Below are 18,827 nucleotides of genomic sequence, written 5' to 3' on the forward strand. Positions count from 1 at the left end.
CTCGATCCCACATGCCAGCAAACAACAGCGTCACATTTAGTTGTAATTAGACCTAATTATTAACTGAAACTGGTCTCAGAGCTGTGAGACAATCCGTCCTAAATGGCTCGTTCATGGCAGCAGTCTGGCCCTGCTGCTGCTTCTGCTGCCTGTTTAATTAAAAACGTGTGAACTGGTTAGACTCAGACATTGGATTATACGGAGGATGCGCCTGAAAGAAGCTAACAAATCTATTGTGGCCAAAGTGAATTAATAGCATCCATTTCTCCCCTTGTTTTCTTGCAGACCCTCTGGATTATTGTTTGTGCCTCAGTTACTCCTCTCTTTCTGCTGCTCGTCTGAGACCTGATACAAATTCAAAAGGATCTGCTGCTTTGAAGATAAGCGCCGCAGTTCTGCCATAAACAATGATTGTGCTGTTTCTTTCCTGTGGCGTGATTTATTTAAAGTATTATGCTGTAAGGATTTGGGCTGGTTTTTCCTGGCGGGGCCCACTGTGTGTGTGTGTGTGTGTGTGTGTGTGTGTGTGTGTGTGGGGGTGTGTGTGTGTGTGTGTGTGTGTGTGTGTGTGGGTGTGTTCTTGTTTTTCCCCCTGCGTGGGGACATTGGCCTGACTCTATACCTACACGTGGGGACCTATTTACCCGTGGGGACCAAATTTGAGGTCCCCACCGGCACAACCCCATTTTGTAGCATAAAATGGTGTATAAACATGCCTCGTGAAGTTTTCCAGGAAGTCCCCATGAACTTCATTTCAAGACAAAATTTGTGCGAGTGTTTAAGGCATGCGCTCATAGTGGTCACACAGAGTATTGCAGTCCCCTTTAGGCTAGGTGTTCCGGAAGTGTGCTTCACTTACTGCTCACTCACTAGTCCCCCCTATTGGTCAGAAGGAGTTTTACAATTTAATGGCCAAATTCAACTTTAACTTTAAAAATCTAACTTTTTAAACTTAATTTCTTACAGTGTGGGATTATAGAGTATTTTTTTATGTAATTTATTTTAGTTTAATTTAAAGTGAAGTTTACCAATATTTACTTTTTTATTTAATTTATTGCACTTAGCTTAGCTAAGCGCTGTGAAAACCTATTGAAACTCAAAGGCTTATTATGATTCTCCTCAGTAAATAAGCACCAATTTGGAGGCCTAAGAATATTCGAAAACTCAAACTTTGGAGACTGCCGAGGAAGATGGCAGCACGCTAAGAAAGCTCCGGAAACCGACAATTTTCTTTCACATTTATCTGGAATATACACCTCTCAATTTACCCGGATATAAATACATCTGACATGCTAAAACCTAAAGTATTTCTAAGAAGCCAGATATTAATAATTTACCGACGAAATGTCAAGCAACAACAAAGCTAACTATTTCAAAGGTGCAGTAACGAGAAGCAAGCTAGCAGCGAGGACCAGCCCCACGCCTGACAGCACTTCTGCTAACCCGTTGACAGACTTAAGCTGCACTGAAGAGAAACATACCGACCCCAACTTCATTGAAGAAATATGGAACATGAGCGCAACACTACAAATTGTTGCAGCAGATGTTGTCTCAATTAAAGAAAGAACTAAAGAGCTTAAAGACTCTGTGGAAAATATTCTAATTAGACTGGGCGAGGTTGAACAGCGGGTGTTCCTCAACAGCACTCCCTAGAAATCTTTTTTTTAAAAATCTGTCCCCAAGCATTTTTCAATCAACAATCATGAATGTCTCTTGGAGCCATGGTGCATACCCAACAAGAAGTAGGTCATTTTGGATCAAAGCTGTCATTTAGTCTTTTTTAGAAACTAAGGAAACTCCTCCTACAGATGGGAAGAGGTAGAGACGTTGAGGAGGAGGGCTCAGGGCAAGGGTAAAACATTTCACTAAAAACCACCAAAGACTATCCCTATGCCACCATCTACAAAACCAAAGAAGAGCCGAATGCCACTGCAGCAGTAATCCAGTACAGGAGACTCTTGGGTACAGGATCAAGACTACCACATAGAGTAAATACCCTCCACAGAGAAAGGAGTTGGAAACTAAAATAAAGAAAGCTCACACTAGTGTTGGTGGCTTGGTGCAGCTATAACAACTTGAAGCTCAATACCCAGAAGACAGTGGAGTTAATGGTTGGCTTTAGGAAAGTCACAAACCCATCATCCCCTCTTGTTCTCAGAGTCCTTTCCATCTCCATTTTGGACTCATCCTGCTTCCTGGACATCACCATCACCCAGGACTTCAAGTGGAAACCAACCATCAGCTCCCTTATCGTGAAGGCCCAGCACCAGATGTTCTACTTATGGCAGCTGAGAGAATTCAAACTGCCAACTGAGTGTTGGTGCAGTTTAATACAGCCATCATCAAGTCAATCCTCACTACCTCTATCACTGGGTACAATGGAGCCACAACCAGGGACAAACAGATTACAACACATTGTGTGTAGTGATGAAAAGGTGATCGGTTGCAACCGCTGACCTTTACAGGAGATTGCACGACCTAGAGTCCTTCAAGACTCTAGGTCGTGCAGGTCGGATTGCAACTGACACTTCTCACCATGGACACAGTCTGTTTAAGCTCCTCTCCTCAGGGAGAAGACTATGGTCCACCCGGACCAGAACGTCCCGCCACAAGGACAGTTTCTTTACCTCAGTCATTAGACTGTTGAACAATAGATAATTGACTCTGGCATAACACAGCCACTTTATCCACCTGCTACTCTTACTCTACTCTACTCTGTGTAATTTAATTAACAGTGTTTCAGTTTTGGTAATGGCATTTTTAAAATGTTCCTCTATTAATTGTCTTTTAAGGTATTTAAGATCTTTGCTGATTTGAGAATTATTGAAACTGCAAATTATGGGGACTGCATAAATGTTTCTTTTTAATTTATGTAGCAAGATTAATCAGTTGAAAATAAAAACATGATTTAAACAGTTGTCTTTGCTCTTCTAGACAGACAACAAACAAGCAGACATTACTCAGAACTAAATATTCATGTCTTTGATGTAGAAAAGTCCCTTCGTAAAGACTGAAACAGTAGCTAAACCAGAAATTAAATTAAAATAATTTAAAAATCCCTAAAGAGAAACTACAATGTAGTATTTCACCCCATGTTCATTAGTCAAGTCAAACAGGTCATGTTTAGGCCTGCTTCGTAGGAATGATTTCCTGAAGAGTTCTGTGTTACAATATTAAGTGCAAAAGTTTTCTGCAAAACAAAATCCTTTATTTGCTTTTCGTTTTGTGTAAAGGTTATGCAGTGTTGTCCATTTTAAGTGGCTTACCCATACAAAATTTCATATGAATAAAAATCAAATTTCAAAGATGATAGATAGACTGTTACTGTTTAGTAGGCACTGTCAGTTAGGCTGAAAATGTCTCATGCCTGGTTCCCAAAAATGTATTTGGGAGCCAGGCATGACACTTGAAGTAGATTCCTGAGGTCAAACATTGTCAATGGCCTTCAACCAACACATCAAAGATGGGCTAACCCAAGTAAGATCTCGTAGTTCCTTATATATTCTTCTTGATAGAAGAAATTATCTGTAAAAGCTAATTGAGATTTGACCAACACTCTATAAAGCACTTCATATTTATATCAATTAACAGCCTCTTGTAAATATTTCAATAACATATATGCTCAATATGATTGTACAAATTGGTATTATGTCTTTCTTAACTCCCCTCATCTTTTTCCAATGGTTTGCTCCACAAGCTCTTAAGTAGGCCATTGGTGACATTGTACCCTTTGGTCTCTCCAGGCCTGACAAGAAGATAACTGAAAGAAGGATTGGATTTGTTTGACTGACTCTGTTTAAGTTAGAGTTGTTAAAACAATAAACTGTAGCATTTTTGAACTTTTAATTCAAAGTGCTTGGTTGAAGACAAAGAATGGTTGAAGAAGAGGAATCAAGAATCAGCATGCTCCTCAAGCAGGTTGACTGGCTCACATTTATGTATTTATTTATCCACATATAGTTTTCCTTATCTACTACAGCCCTCCACCCAGCTTCTCCACAATGGAGAAACTGGGTGGAGGCCGTCTCACACACATCCTGAGATTTGATGTCCCCACCTCACCCATGCCCATCCCCCCTCAACATTCCCTCCATGGCTTGGAGGGAAACATGCTGAACTATAAAGTGTAGCATGTTTGAACTTTTAATGCAAAATGTTTGGTTGAAGATAAAGAATGGTGGGATAAGAGGAATCAGTATGCAAATTATTGTAATTTATATATTTATTAATCCACATAAAATTTCCGGATCTGCTGTAGCCCCTCCACCCACTTTCTCAGTAATGGCTGCCGTCTCACACACATCCTGAGATTTGATGTCCCCACCTCACCCATGCCCATAACTCCTCAACATTCCCTCCATGGATTGGAGGGAAACATACTGTACTATAAAGTGCCGCATGTTTGAACTTTTAATGCAAAATGTTTGGTTGAAGATAAAGAATGGTGGGACAAGAGGAATCAAGAATCAGTATGCTACTCAAGGAGGTTGGTTGACTGGCTTACAATTCTTCAGTCTCTTTCTGCAAACCTTCCTAATTTATATATTTATTTTTCCACATCCTAATTTTCTGATTTGCTATAGCTCCTCGCCAGTCTCTCTGTAATGGCTGCCATCTCACACACATCCTGAGATTTTGCGTCCCCACCTCACCCATGCCCATCCCCCCTCAACATTCCTCCATAGCTTGCTCTCAAACTTTGCAGATTTGACTGGTGTGGAACCTACAAAATGTCCATTACAAAGAATAATTTTTTCTCCTGAAGCATTACTTTGGGAGATAACACAAGTTAAGTAATTAATTTCCTAGTTTTATAACTTAATTGATGTGTGGTAGAGTTGTGACGCCAAAGTTAAGGTGTCATTAGTTATTAACACAGGGCTGGGCCGTAAGCCTCAGCTAGCTGCTTTTTGCAACCAAGCAGGAACTCCGGCCTGTGCCGGAGTCTAAATCAAGCGCTCCTTTTTTGACTGCTGCACACCTGCACCGAAGGAGGAGATTCAGACCTTCATGCTAACATCCGAGGAATGAGGAGCAATCTAGCTAAAGAAAATGGTAAGATTATTGTTATTTTAATGGACTCCCGGTTATTATCTATTATATCACTCAGTCAGATATACTTTTAAATGCTGTTTAAACGTGTTGACCTGTAAAAACTGTTTCAATTGTGTTTCACTAGGATGGCTAGCTGACATTAGCCTAGCTACAGCTAATGAGAAGCATGCATGTTTTATTTTCAATTTATTGAGGTCCAGTCTTACAGCAAATAAATAGAAATAAAAGTGACAATTAACCAAAAAAAGGATAAGTTATTAAAATATGACTGCTCACAAAAATGACTCAAATGCAAAATAAAAAAAGCTAAGTTTGAAACATGCAAACCTAATAGAGCAGAAATCATGAAATATGCAATATTTTCAGTGGCCCTGCTTGTGTGATTGAAAAGAGTAATAACTTAAGAGTAATAACTTTTTACATGTGCTCTGAATTGAGAGACGATAGACATGAGGAGCTAAAACATGAGGCAGAAGTAAATGGATGCCTTGTGCATAAAGGTTGATTCTGCTGGGAAGGGAGCCTTCAGGCCACATTACACCAGACTACATCCTTTTTAAAATAATAAAGATTGGGATTTATGGGGTTTTTGGGGGGGGTGTAGGAGTGGGGGAGGGTATATTAGGATGAATCAGGAGGTTTGAATTGGAAACTAACTTCAGCATCATAACTTTAGGTGGGGGGGATCTGTTTTGGCAAAATTAATTTCAGGCCTTTAACACTGACTTATAATCATTGAATGCTTTTTTTTTTTTCCTGGAAAATGCCAACCAGAGAAGTAGATCCAGTGATAGGAGTGACGGTGGAGTAGAGTCTACACCCAGCTGTTCCAGTTTAAAAGGTGAATTATCTCAGGGAAAGGTGCATTAGCCCACAATGTTTTTCCCACATTTAAGTTGTTTTGCATTAGTGTTTCCACTAAATCAATATAATGCGAGTTATAACTGCTCAGGTGAGAGAAGGGAGGTGTGACAAGAAGTCTATTAAAATTATAATTTTTTTAACATGATTTTAGTTGCCTAGAAGAAGCTACCACAATATCAGTTAATGTTTGATTTAAGAGTACCAAGTCAGGTTTTTCTTAAACAAAGAAAAGGCTCAGCACATCTGTCGGTGATTTTACTTGAAATGCCAGTTGTTTCTAAATGTCCAAGGAAATAGAGATTTGTGTTGGGGGGAAGCTTTGGTAGAACCCAGGTCAACTGCTTTCCTTTTTGCATTCGACCATTGTTGACTTGCTATAACTTTGATAATTTTATTTAATAACCCTTAGTCTAGTTGTTCCAATCTTGAGTATTAAATTGAAAAAGTTAGAAATTTTAAAGAATTGCTGAAATTATTGAATACTGAAGGTCGGATATTTATTTCTAATCCCAAATTTAACATTTGTAACCTAGTGATAAGACCCAAAAATATTTTGAGAAGACCAAATATAGGAGATGCAGAGCCTCTGAATTGTTTTAAGGTGATATTAACTTTTTTTCTTTTTAAATTTCAGCTACAGATGAGACATTTGGGCTTGATCCAGAGCAGAGGCAAATGGTAAGTGTGCCTATGAATAAGTTCAAAGGATGTGACAGTATTTCAGTTTCATTCTAGCTCACATGTACTCTTCATACTGCATAGCTAATTTAAATATTGTTCTAAATTAAAGTCTGGAAAAGTTGCTGCCCAGTTGTCTTCACCAATGAACATGTGCATTAGTATTTACAAATCCTACAGTGGTGAAAGTTATTTTCGCTGTAGAGAAGTGGCAAAAATGTTATGCAGAGAAATTCTTGAAAAAGATCATTTTGATATAAGCTTGTCGTATTGAGTTTGGGAGGAATGCTGTATCTTGACAATATGTCTCCATCCAAGTTGGCACCTTGTGTTTAACATGTCTGGATCATAGATGATGACTGAAATCAGGCCTGTTAAGAATTCTCAGATTTTCAAAATATTGTGAAAATGTTTTAATACCCCAGTGATTCACTTCTACTTATTTTAACTGATTATAAAGGCTGATGTCCTGCACAGATGTTTTCCTGTTCCACCACACTTGACTCAAATTAATGGATCATTAACAAATGTTTTATAACAAGCTATTGGAGAATGATTTGATTTGAATGAAGTGTGCTGTAGCAACCCCTAAACCCTGGGAGTTGCTGATTCTTGACTTAAAGTTTCACCTGGATGCATCATTCTCAATGTGGTCAGGTGCCAGTTCCATCTGGGGCCTGTGTCTCCAATTTGTTTAATTTCACAGATGTGGACATTTACAATGCTTGTTTTCTGTGTTTTATAGGATCAAACACGTCAAGCTCGTCGCCTGCAGAAACTTAAAGCCCATCACAATAAATGTGAGGCTCATCACAAGAAGCTCGTCACAAAGGCAACAAATGAAGTGAGGGAGAACACGTCTTTTCTCCATCAGAAGGGCTTAATGGTTAGTTTTGCTTCACCTTTTTCTTGATGTACCCAGAGATGAGAACTGTTAGTAAATGTACCATTGTATGTGTGGCTTGAGCTGTTTTGACAGTATTATTGTAAAAATATCAAGAAAATCTTCTTGCAAATTTCTTAATACTTACTATAATTATGTAATCAACACAAATTCATAGCTATCTTTAATGCTGGATAAAAACGTCTTTCAATTTTTAAAAGTTTTGTGAAACAAAAATACTGTCAGTTATTACAAGATTTCAAGTGTCCAACGTCACGATGCTTATCAGAGAAGAAATACATTTGGTGGTATTTGGCTGCTTTGCAAAATCATGTAACCTGAAACTTTAGACTGTGCACAGGAGCTTTCTTTGAGGGGGACTCACCTTGTCAGTCAATTCAAATTTATTTAGTGTCTATTACAATACAAGTTGTCACTAGATGCTTCCCAGAGACCCAGACATGGACTAATCAGGACTAAACCCAAAATACTCTGAAGCATTTATTATCTTCCAGTCTATGAAATTCCAATGGCCTGTCAAGTTGAAGTATAAAATAAATGTGCATAGTTTCAGTGTCATTTAATCTAAATTTAGTAGGTTAGATTAGGTGGTAATGGATACCAAAATCCAAAAGTAATTGGCCATGGTGTCTGATTTTTAACTGTCACATTTGAACACAGCAGAATATTAGCTTTAGGTATATTTGTAACAAATCTGGGTGGATCACTTCATGGTTTGTATTAAATCTGTAAGCAAGGCATTTGCTTTATTTATCCTCTCACCCACTCTATTAAGTACTGCGCTGTCATATTATACACCATGAAATGCAGAATCTCCAGTGTAATCTGAAGGAGCCTGTGCACTTTTGGTGCTGTTAATATGTGACATCTTTGGGATTTCTAAATACCTTGATTCAGTAGAAGTTAACTGTAGCTCTGTATTAAATTGTAACAGTTCATTTAGGCATGGACACATTTTAACAGTTAAACTTATAATTTTTTGGAGTCAAAACAGTCATCCGATGAGAGCGACGATACCATCATCCTTGGTCCAACACCAACTGAAGGGGACATGAGCGTGCCTGAGCTTACAAGAACTGACAGTGTGATTGTAAGTTTATTTATAAATATCATAGTCCAACCTAATGTTAAGACTCACTTAGGTTAGAAATTCTATTTTTTTGTAGTATTTAAAACCAAACTATCCAAGAACTCAGTTAGTCGCCATGTGCTGGTAAATCTGTCACTTTTTGAGGATGCTTAAAAATGTTGGAAAAACATTTGAGCTAACAAGCACCAAAAAAATTTAAAAGAAATCATACTAGTATTGGGAGTATTTCTTTTTTAATGAACTTTTTAAAACTAGTTGTACATATTTAACTTCTTCTGATTTGTTTATATGTTTGAGAAATAATCTGAAAGTAATTTCTCTCTTTTTAAAAAAAATAATTTTAGCTAAACAAACAAATGCTTTGCTACTCAGAAGCATCTCTATCAAGTTCTGACATCACTGAGGAAGAGTATGTTCCCGATTCTGAGAAATCTGAGAGTGGCAGTCTAAACGACAGTGACAGTTCAGTAGACGTTAAACAGCTCAAGAAGAGGAAGAAAAGAGCCCAGAAAAATACTTCTTCTCTGGAAGTCCAACCACTTAAGAGAATGCGTGTGACCACTTCTAGTTCCTTGACTGCAAAAGATCCTGGAGAATCTTCTTCAACTGATGCAAAAGATCCTGGAGAATCTTCTTCAACTGATGCAAAAGATCCTGGAGAATCTTCTTCAACTGATGCAAAAGATCCTGGAGAATCTTCTTCACTTGATGTGACAGTCATGACCTTGAAGAAGAAGGGAGATGGCAGTAGGGCTTACAATAAAAGGTACTTTTGTGCATTTTGTAGCAAACCTTACAGCAAAATGGCACGTCATCTAGAAGCAAAACACAGTGATACACCAGAAGTGGAAAGTGCACTGAAATGTCCCAAAGGTTCTAGAGAACGACGGCTGCAGTTGTCCTTGATAAGAAACAAAGGAAACCGTGCCCATAATAATAAAGTCATTAAAGAGGGAAAAGGAATGCTCATTCCCCGCCAACAATGCACTAAATCTGCAAAAGCTGGTGATTACTTGCATTGCATCAACTGCGAGGGTTACCTCAAGCGGAAATCCTTGTGGAGGCATATGCAGAGGTGTTATCTCAGTCAAAAAGTCAAAGGACTGAAGCCAGGAACATCTCGAGTCCAAGCCATTTGCAAATATGCAGAGCCAGTACCAGACAGCGTCAATGCACAGTTTTGGAAACTAATACATGACATGCACCATGATGATGTAGCAAAAGTTGTCCAAAGTGAGAAGTGCATCTTGAAATTTGGAGAACATTTGTTCAACAAACATGGTCAAGATGTTACAAGACACGAATACATCCGACAGAAGATGCGCGAAACCGCACGAGTTGTTCTGCAAGGGAAGAAAGATGGCAAGTTGGAGACGCTCCCAGACTTCTTTGTGCCAGCTAACTTCCCTCATGTTATAGATGCAGTTAAGAAAGTGGCTGGCTTGGATGAAAGAACAAACGTCTTCAAAACGCCATCTTTAGCACTCAAGTTGGGTCACAACCTCAAGAAAGTGGCAAATGTTCTTGAATGTGAGGCTATGATCTCAGGCGATGAGAATACCATTCACAATGTGCGAATTTTCAAACAAATCTGTGAGACCAGATGGAGCGAGTGTGTCTCTTCCCATGCTCTTAGGACTTTGAATGAGGCTAAGTGGAATGCTCCTCAGCTTATTCCCTTTGCTGAAGACGTTAGGAAAATGCACCAGTATCTTGACACAAAAAGGATGGAGTGCCAGAGGAACCTGAAGGAAGAAGCTGTAAAGAAGAACTGGGCTGAACTTGCCAAGATCACGCTTTGTGAGGTGATAATATTCAACCGGAGAAGAGAGGGAGAAGTATCCAAGATGCCACTGAACGCTTTCACCTTGAGAGATACCTCTGTCACCCATCCAGATGTGGAGCTTGCTTTGTCAGAACTTGAAAAGAAGCTGTGTAAACACTTCCAGCGAATTGAGATAAAAGGCAAACGTGGCCGAAAGGTTCCCATTCTCCTAACTCCTAATATGGCATCATCAATGGAGTTGCTTGTCCAAAATCGCCGCAATTGTGATGTATTGGATGAGAATCCATACATGTTCGGGAGACCACAGACTCTCAATCACTTCAGAGGATCGGATATTATTCGTGAGATGGCTCAAAACTGTGGAGCAAAACACCCTGGAGCATTGTCCTCAACCAAACTGAGGAAGCACATGGCCACCATGTCAAAGGTACTTAACCTAAAGGACAATGAAATGGACGACCTAGCTGACTTCCTTGGCCATGACATTAGAGTTCATCGTCAGTATTATAGATTGCCTGAAGGGACATTACAGTTGGCAAAAATCAGTAAAGTGTTGCTGGCACTAGAAAGAGGACAGCTCTCCCACTTCAAAGGACGAAATCTGGATGAAATCAGCATTGATCCACAAGGTAAATTGGTATATTTTTTTGTGAAGATTTAATTTGACCCCCTGGCATGGCACGTTCTATTTATTTTGATTTTGACTTTGTAAATAAAAAAAAAAAGATGACATCTATAAAAGTTTGAGTGTCAGACATTGACAACAGTAGGAAGAAGTAGCTCAGCAGGCATTTTTTATATTACATATTCGAATTCTTGTAGTTTTTTTGTTTGCTTGTTTTAATCTTTGGGAAATTCAATCATAATTTCCCATTGTAAATTGCTCACTTGAATGGCCATAGAACAAGGAAAAGCGCTAAGACTGTGCTGACAGCATATGCAATGCTTCATAGTTTAATATGATGGATATTTGTTACTTCATTTTCCAGAAAAAATGTCTGTGGACAGTGGATCAGACACTGAAGAAGAGGTTGACTCAGCTGAGAGGGATGCTGGTACTTCATCTTCCAGATCACCAGATATGGATGGCAACAAAAAAGTAGAAAATGGTGAGGAATCACAAATACATTGATTTCTGCCTTTTGTACAATCTGTTGTCAAGACAGCAGTGCACTTTTAGATTTGTGCTTAGGCATTTTAACTTACTCTCTAGTGTATTATATATAATATATTTCGATTACATAAAGTAGATTTTTAGAATAATTGTCAGAAAACCACAAGGTTAAGCTGTTGCCATCTTGTTTCTCACCTGGAAGTTGGAAACCAGATTTTATGACATTAAGTTGACTGACTATATCACATCCATCACTGCCAGGGATGTGGACATGTGAAAAAGTGCTTCCATGACACTTTAGTGAATTTGGGGATTATCGAATCCCCTGAAAAAACACCTCTTGGAATTATAAAAATGGTTTACTCGACATTAAGAAGTTTTTTCAAATAAGTGCCGTTTCCATTACAAGATCTTTTTTTTTTTTTTTTTTTTTTTTTTTACATTTGATGGATAGATACAGGTCATGGAAATGAGTCTGATAGTTTCATCCATAAAAGGAGAAATGTTTTAAAAAGTGTTGCTAACAGGGCCAAACTAAATGTTGACGGTAAAAATTAGATAATTACAATACCAGCAGCTTTTGATTTAGTGCTGTTAAGAAATTAGTACAAAGTTAAACTGTTAAGCTAATTATTTGAAATGCTTGTATAAAGTAAACATACTGACTGCTTACACTGTTGAATACGCTTTTACTTAATATACCTTTGTTTAGGTCAATTTGGGGTGACCAGGAGATGCACCACTGAAGTTGGACAAAGCAATGATCTGCCCTCAGCAAAAGGTAAGAATATTTATAAGCGTGAAGAAAATGAGATTGTAGATTTCTGATAAATATTGAACCTTTAGAGGCCACTGTCCTCTATCATTACTCTTTTTCATGTGTGTCATTTTTGGGTTCTGTCATTTATACAAATTTTCAATGTACTCTGTAACTGATAATTTTGTCCAAGTCAGATATATTTTGAGATTTCTTTGGTTTAACAGAGAGGTCAGATGACGAGGTACTGGCAGACATGGAAGTCTCTGGCAACTCCAACACGACTAACGGTAGTTTCTCTTCCTCCTTGGAGATTATCAATGAGCAGAAGCTTTAAAAATGTTGCCAGACACATCTTTCAAACTGAAGAATTTATCTGACTGCAAATTTTTATTATAAAGAAATTATAACCACCGGGTCTAATGTCTCAACTGAATGTTCCTCCTGCAAGCCAGGCTTGAGAACATGTAAACCTTTAGTTATTTTTTACACATTTAGTGTTCATTGAATATTTCACATTATCAGGTGTAAACCTATTTCCAATATTTCCTTAATTTTTTTATTGAACTAAACAAATGGGTAAATAATGAACATTTCACAGCACTGTCTGTGTGGTGTCAAAATTAGGCTTCCTCATTTTATAATCTCATGAGGATTACATGATATCTCAACATATAAAACTTTAGAATAGCTCAATTTTCATTTGACTGCATACCCTCAAGCAAAAGTTTGGTTTTACTTCTTCTCCCCCTTCTCTCTTATTGCCACCTTGAACTGTCTTCAAACAGCAAACTAACTAGACTGATCAAAGGTAGTTTGGGTGATTATTTTAATCTTTCTGCTTAACTGCACCTATAAAATATTTCCAAAACCTATAGTGCTAGGAGAACTTATCAGGCCCTGCGAGTTTTCCCAGTTTGGACTCTGTGACAAAGGGAGATTTAAGTTTTATCCATTAGAGAGCCCCGCTTATGTTGATGCTCTCTTAACGTAGGCTCACCGAGTCTCCAGCCACCATCAAATCACTCAAAATCGTCCTTTTGGTGAAGTGTTTTTGAAATGGATGATATTTTAAACAATTTTGTCGTATTTTTTGAACATCCCCTTGACCTTAATTATTTATGCTTGTGAAGTATTTTGTACAATTAATTCTCTCTTGTACCTGCTGATACTTCTATAAAGGATGGGGAGATTTATGTGTTCTCTCACTACCAGTTGTCAGCTTCAACAGTGACAACTATTGGAGCTGACAGCTGACCCTTAAATATGAAATAATGCTTTACTACAGCTGTAGTAAAGAAATGTTTTCATGATAGCTTTATAACTTGCTCTGTCATACAGACTGAAACATTTTTTCATTGAAGAACACTTAAAAGTGCCCCTAATTATTTTCAGGCCCACCACAAAAGAAGAGACTGAAGTGGAACCAAGAAGAAATCCAGGCAGTGGAGAAAACACTCATGGACTGTATTGACTCTGGAAAGGTTCCTGGGAAAGCCCAGTGTATGAAGTGCATTGAAACCTCACCAGTAGCCCTCAAGGACAGGACATGGCAAGGGATTAAATTCTATGTGAAAAATCGCATAGATGCATTAAAACGAGAGACTTTCAAAAGAAGGTAAGCGTTGACCTTTTTGTTACTGTGAAAGAAAACGGATCATTTGTTAGTGCCATTACCACGCCGATTCTGTTTGGAGTTTCTGCCGGTTTTGAAGTTTTGAGACAGCTGCAGTCAAGTTTTGTAATGCAAGTATGTATGCATACTGTATGTTCATGTTTATTGATACATATCAATGAATACATTTCATTTTAGTACATGCATGTTGGATTGTATGTATATTTTTTGCAACAAGATACTGTAAGTTATGCAATAAAATGGTTCACATAGAACCAGAAAATGTAGTCCATTATTGATGGTTGGCATTAAGCATGTTACCAGGCACTTAAAAATAACATTAAACAAAAACAAATCTGATATAACACAGTTTATTGACTTAAAAGAACTAGGATTGCTCATATTTGACAAACTGTGTTCCCAAAAATTACACAGTGCCACCTGGTGGTAGTTGGTGATGGACATGTCCCCACATGGAGCCAAAAACCTGACAGATTTTTGATTTTCTAAATTTGATTAATTTTTATGTTAAAGATTATATTTCATGTTCCAATATCCCTAAAAAAAATCCAAACCTAAAACCAAGCCTTTAGCTCATTTAGAAAGTTGGGTCCCCACGTGTAACCACCTAGTCACTCGCCAAAACAAGTCCTCACGTTTCGGGAAAAACAAGTATGTGTGTGTGTGTGTGTGTATCCTCAACCTGTGAAGCTTATTGGATAGTTTGGACTCAGGAAAACACTCAGGGAACCACAAGCAGAGTCATCAAAGTGAGACCTTTGACTCAGACGGTCTGATATTTACCATTTCCCATAGTACAAACTGTCTTATGTAATGTAACTCACTTTGGAGATCTTGATTTAATTTAAAAGAGGCATATATAAGGATTAAAACGCCCAGAAATAACAGCCCCCAAATACAGACTATATAGAGTTCTCAAGGTCTGGTATCCTGCAACTTTTAGATGCATTTTGCTTCAAAAAATCTCAGTCAAATAATGACATCAAAGGCAAGTAATTTGGCCAGGTGACTCATGTTGGACCAAGGACACCGGGTCTGGAGTGGAATACCACTGATGTAGAGAAAAAGTAGCTCAGACTCAGTCAGACTGGATGTAAAGCATCTGTGAAAAACTCTCAATTGGATTTTGATCTAGATTTTGACTGAGTGAATCAGCCTCACAACTATGTTTTAATCCAAATCATTCCATGACTATATATAAAGTTGTAAAATAAAGTATTTTTGAATTTGTCCTCTTGGAAGATGAACCTCCTTCCCAGTCTGAAGTATTCTGAAGCTTCTGACGGGTGTTTATCTTCGTTCATTTTCCCATCAACTCTGTTCTCTTTCCCTGCTAAAGAAAAGGAGACCCACAGCATGTTCCCTTAGAGATGGTGTGTTAAGTTTTCCATCATTAAAAGTAGTTTGTATGTCAACCAAAATAATCATATACCGGTAATCATAATTTGGTCTCATCTGATAGAGCCCTTTCTTCCACACTTCCTGTTTGAATGGAAAACTATAACCATTACTTCTTATGGTTTTCTTTCAGCAATGACTTCATTTTTGCCACTTTTTCATGACTCCTGTAGATTTGAGGAGTACAGACCAGTACCTCTTGGCTTCTTCTCTTCAATTGCACGTGTGGACTCCAACAAAGTAAACATCTTACGAAAGTAGTTGGTTGCACTGAAATTTAATCTGTGACATCAGGAACCATTGCCTATACCTGCAGAGGAACTTGAGCCCAGGTTATTGAGCAAAAGGTGAGGCTTAATATGCACAGATCACCAATCCATCACAAGAACAAACAATTACGCACACACATAATCAAATAGGACAACTTAGAGACCAATTAACCAAACACCCATGATTTTACAGTGTGGGAAGCTGGAATACCCAACATGAAAAGTCTATGCAGAAAGACCCAAGGCTGGGATCTGAACCCAGGAACTTCATGGTGCAAGACAATAGTGTACCAACTGCACCACCAAGTATATTAAATCTGAATTTTGCATTCACTTCAAAATTAGTTTGTTGGTCTATCATCTGAAATATCAATAAAACCCTTTTAAATATGTGATTATACAGGTATAAATAAAGTTTGGCAGCACTGCATGCTTCCTTTGATAAAACTTCTGCGTGAAATACCAAGTTATTTATAGTTTGACATTTCATGGAGTCATTAAAAACAAAACAGTGTTATCAAGATGTAGACTATTAAAATACACATATGATGTAATTTGGCTAACTGAATAAGCTGTCTTCATATCTAAAATGTTACCGCTGTGATTGTCTTCAATAAAAAAAGGTGTGTGTATGTGCATGTGGGGTGGGGGCTGAGTTTAGAGGGGGCAGATGAATCTTTTGAACGTCTACTCCAGGATACAGCTGCATATGACTAATTTCAAACTCCCCCTTGTAGGGCCCCTATGCAAAGCCATTTCACAAGTAACACACATCACCAGGCATCTGTTTCCTGTTTTCATTCTTTGAGTTATCTTATTTTCCTTATTTCCCCCTCACCTGTTACAGTTCACGTTCCTTCCATCATGCAGCTTTGCCGGGACGCAAGAGTGTTCAGAGTCACAAAAATAACTCCAGATGGGATCAGCATAATTTTTAAGACGATGTTTAATTTGGGCATATAAAATAACAGTTTAACCATGTGAACACCTATGAGGAATAATATTGGAGTAGTTTCTCATCGGTTGGTTTCAGGATCTTCTTCTCTGGCATGTTAACGACCCAGCCTGGAGACAGGCCAAAGAAGATCTGTCGAACATCCTTCCTCATGGCCAGCATGTGACAGAGTTCATCCTTTGAAATATCTGGCAGCACGTAGCCGTACTTCTGCGCCAGGGCGCGGCGGGCCTGCTGGATTTCTTCCGGATCTGCTAAGTAACCCCGGTTTTCAGCACTCATGTAATACGGGACCATGTCCTCTCCTGGCAGCATCCGCTTCGGGATCGGCTGCCCCCTCATGAAGAACGGGACGGGCTTGATAAGGATTCCTGTGAAAACAGAATACATCGGCATGCCTTTCATTAAAAATATAAATAAAATGCTGCGATAAATTAGCAGCATTATTATTGTTTATTTACCGAGACTTATGGGATCGTAGAAGCTGTTGGTGATGATGCCTCCATTCCGTTCGATAGCAGCTATGGCTCCTTCAGTTGCTCTCTGAACCTCAATGTTGATTTTTGCTGCAAAAATGTCAGAACCCTGAAAGAAACGGAAAATACATATGAACTGGAAAAGGGTGAAAATCAGAAGTCGACAAGGCGTCTCTTCATTAGTCACAAGACCATCAGGTGGCGCCACCTGCTGATGGTATTTCATCTAATATTAATCTCCTTAAAACCTGCAATTACTTCACTTTCATACGTTTCTAACAGTTTATTTATTGCATCCAATTGCAATGTTTTCTGTATAAAATGCCCAAATTTAAAGATCCACCAAAAGCTGAATATATATTAATTTAGCTGAATATATTATAACTGTTGATGTGATCTTGCTTAAGATCCATTGTTTTGCAAAAGTATTCATCCCATTTTCACATTTTGTCATGTATCAAATAAAAATGTGAATGTCATTTACTGGGTTTTTATGTCACGGATCAACAAAAAGGAGCATATACTGGTCAATGATTAAAAAACAAAACACTGATTTTAAATCAATGTAAAAAATTAATTTACAAATAAAAATTGTAAATGTGTGGTGTGCATTTATATTCATCTTCTCTGAGTCAATACTTTCTAGAATCACCTCCAGCTGCGGTACATTGACAATGAATCAAGCTAAAATTACCTCATCAACAAGCTGGACTCCATAGTCCCTCTTCAGTGGCTGGATGGTGACTCCTCTGGCGTTGACGAGCTGGGTCAGGTCTATGGGCTGTGATGGGTCGACCCGACCCAAATCAATCAAGTACTGCAGTCTTTTCAACGTTAAAGGCTGGTATTGTGGACGGCGACTTGTAAGGAACAACAGAAAAGTACTTATAACACCTCATACTGTTGGTTCAGGAATCATTGAACACCACCTTAATGAAAATCTGAGCTTATTGGCTGCTTAACTTTAATTCCGATATGAACAATAACATTTCCATAGTCAAAAGACTTGAGATGGTTTATAAAGCTGATAATCAGTTTTCGAGTAAGCATTAGTCACCAGGGATAGTGAATGCAGACTTTCCAAAGAAACGGTGTATGCTGAATGTCCTTCGTGATATTATCAATACCACTTGTTACTCTTAAAGAAAATCTCAGCATCTAAGTTACTTTGTGGTGTGACAAAAAAAACCCCAAAAACTTGATATACTAAAGATTGGTCGATTCCGTTCACCTTGAGAGCAATCGTTGCATTTTTAACAAATGATACTCCGAGTCTATTAGCATTTTCTGTGCCACTAATATTGACCTTAACCAAGTCAAGAAACAGTTTCTTTTGTTTACCTGTGGCCTTCATTGAAGCCATATTTAGGAATTCTCAAGTAGAAGGGGGTCTGTCCCCCTTCGAACCCCAGCCGAGGTCGGGTCCCTCTCTGCCGCTCTCCTTTGTGGCCTCTCCCGCTCCTGTTACCTCCGTGCTGTCCTCTGCCCCGCCGCTTTTCCTGCAAAAATAACGGGTTAAGATTAGCTGATGCGCTGTCTTATAAAGCAAGCAAACGTCATGCTATTATTGGAGCATATTAGCTGCTAACGGTAGCCACGAAAAAGGAAAGGCAAATAAAGCTTACATTCTTCCTGGCTCCTGGTTCAGGACGTAAATTTGCTAAAGTTATTCTCGGTAGATTTTGCAAAACGTCCAGTGCTTTACCGCCGGGTTTTTTAGGGAAAGACATGTTTCTGCTGCTCACATGTCAAGTTAGCAAACCAAGGACACAAGGTCACGTGACAACATGGCAGCGGATGTGATTGTTCTTTAGAGCCATAGGTTGTTTCAAATTAAAAGCATGT

General features: G+C 38.5%; 2 protein-coding genes across 3 annotated transcripts; one reads left to right on the top strand and one right to left on the bottom strand.

The window, feature by feature from the left end:
* Nucleotides 1–3,191: 3,191 nt before the first annotated feature.
* Nucleotides 3,192–14,146, top strand: LOC114137067 (uncharacterized). Of its 2 annotated transcripts, XM_028005578.1 has the most exons (10): nucleotides 3,192–5,055; nucleotides 5,830–5,896; nucleotides 6,554–6,597; nucleotides 7,343–7,483; nucleotides 8,487–8,591; nucleotides 8,936–11,006; nucleotides 11,367–11,486; nucleotides 12,204–12,272; nucleotides 12,476–12,538; nucleotides 13,644–14,146. In XM_028005578.1, exons 1-10 carry the CDS (start codon nucleotides 5,053–5,055, stop codon nucleotides 13,868–13,870), a joined length of 2,910 nt encoding a protein of 969 aa, XP_027861379.1. In that variant the 5' UTR covers nucleotides 3,192–5,052; the 3' UTR covers nucleotides 13,871–14,146. The 2 variants fall into 2 exon arrangements, with proteins under 2 accessions (XP_027861379.1, XP_027861380.1); XM_028005579.1 differs by lacking the exon at nucleotides 12,476–12,538.
* Nucleotides 14,147–16,488: 2,342 nt separating this feature from the next.
* mrpl15 (mitochondrial ribosomal protein L15) lies at nucleotides 16,489–18,792 on the bottom strand. The gene is made up of 5 exons (XM_028005580.1): nucleotides 18,608–18,792; nucleotides 18,324–18,481; nucleotides 17,677–17,842; nucleotides 16,968–17,091; nucleotides 16,489–16,877 (listed from the first exon to the last, which is right to left on the bottom strand). The coding sequence occupies exons 1-5, from the start codon at nucleotides 18,710–18,712 to the stop codon at nucleotides 16,540–16,542; spliced, it is 891 nt and encodes a 296-aa protein (XP_027861381.1). The 5' UTR covers nucleotides 18,713–18,792; the 3' UTR covers nucleotides 16,489–16,539.
* Between the last annotated feature and the right edge of the window lie 35 nt (nucleotides 18,793–18,827).

Source organism: Xiphophorus couchianus, chromosome 21, assembly GCF_001444195.1.
Source record: "Xiphophorus couchianus chromosome 21, X_couchianus-1.0, whole genome shotgun sequence".
In the NCBI taxonomy this organism is placed as follows: Eukaryota; Metazoa; Chordata; class Actinopteri; order Cyprinodontiformes; family Poeciliidae; genus Xiphophorus; species Xiphophorus couchianus.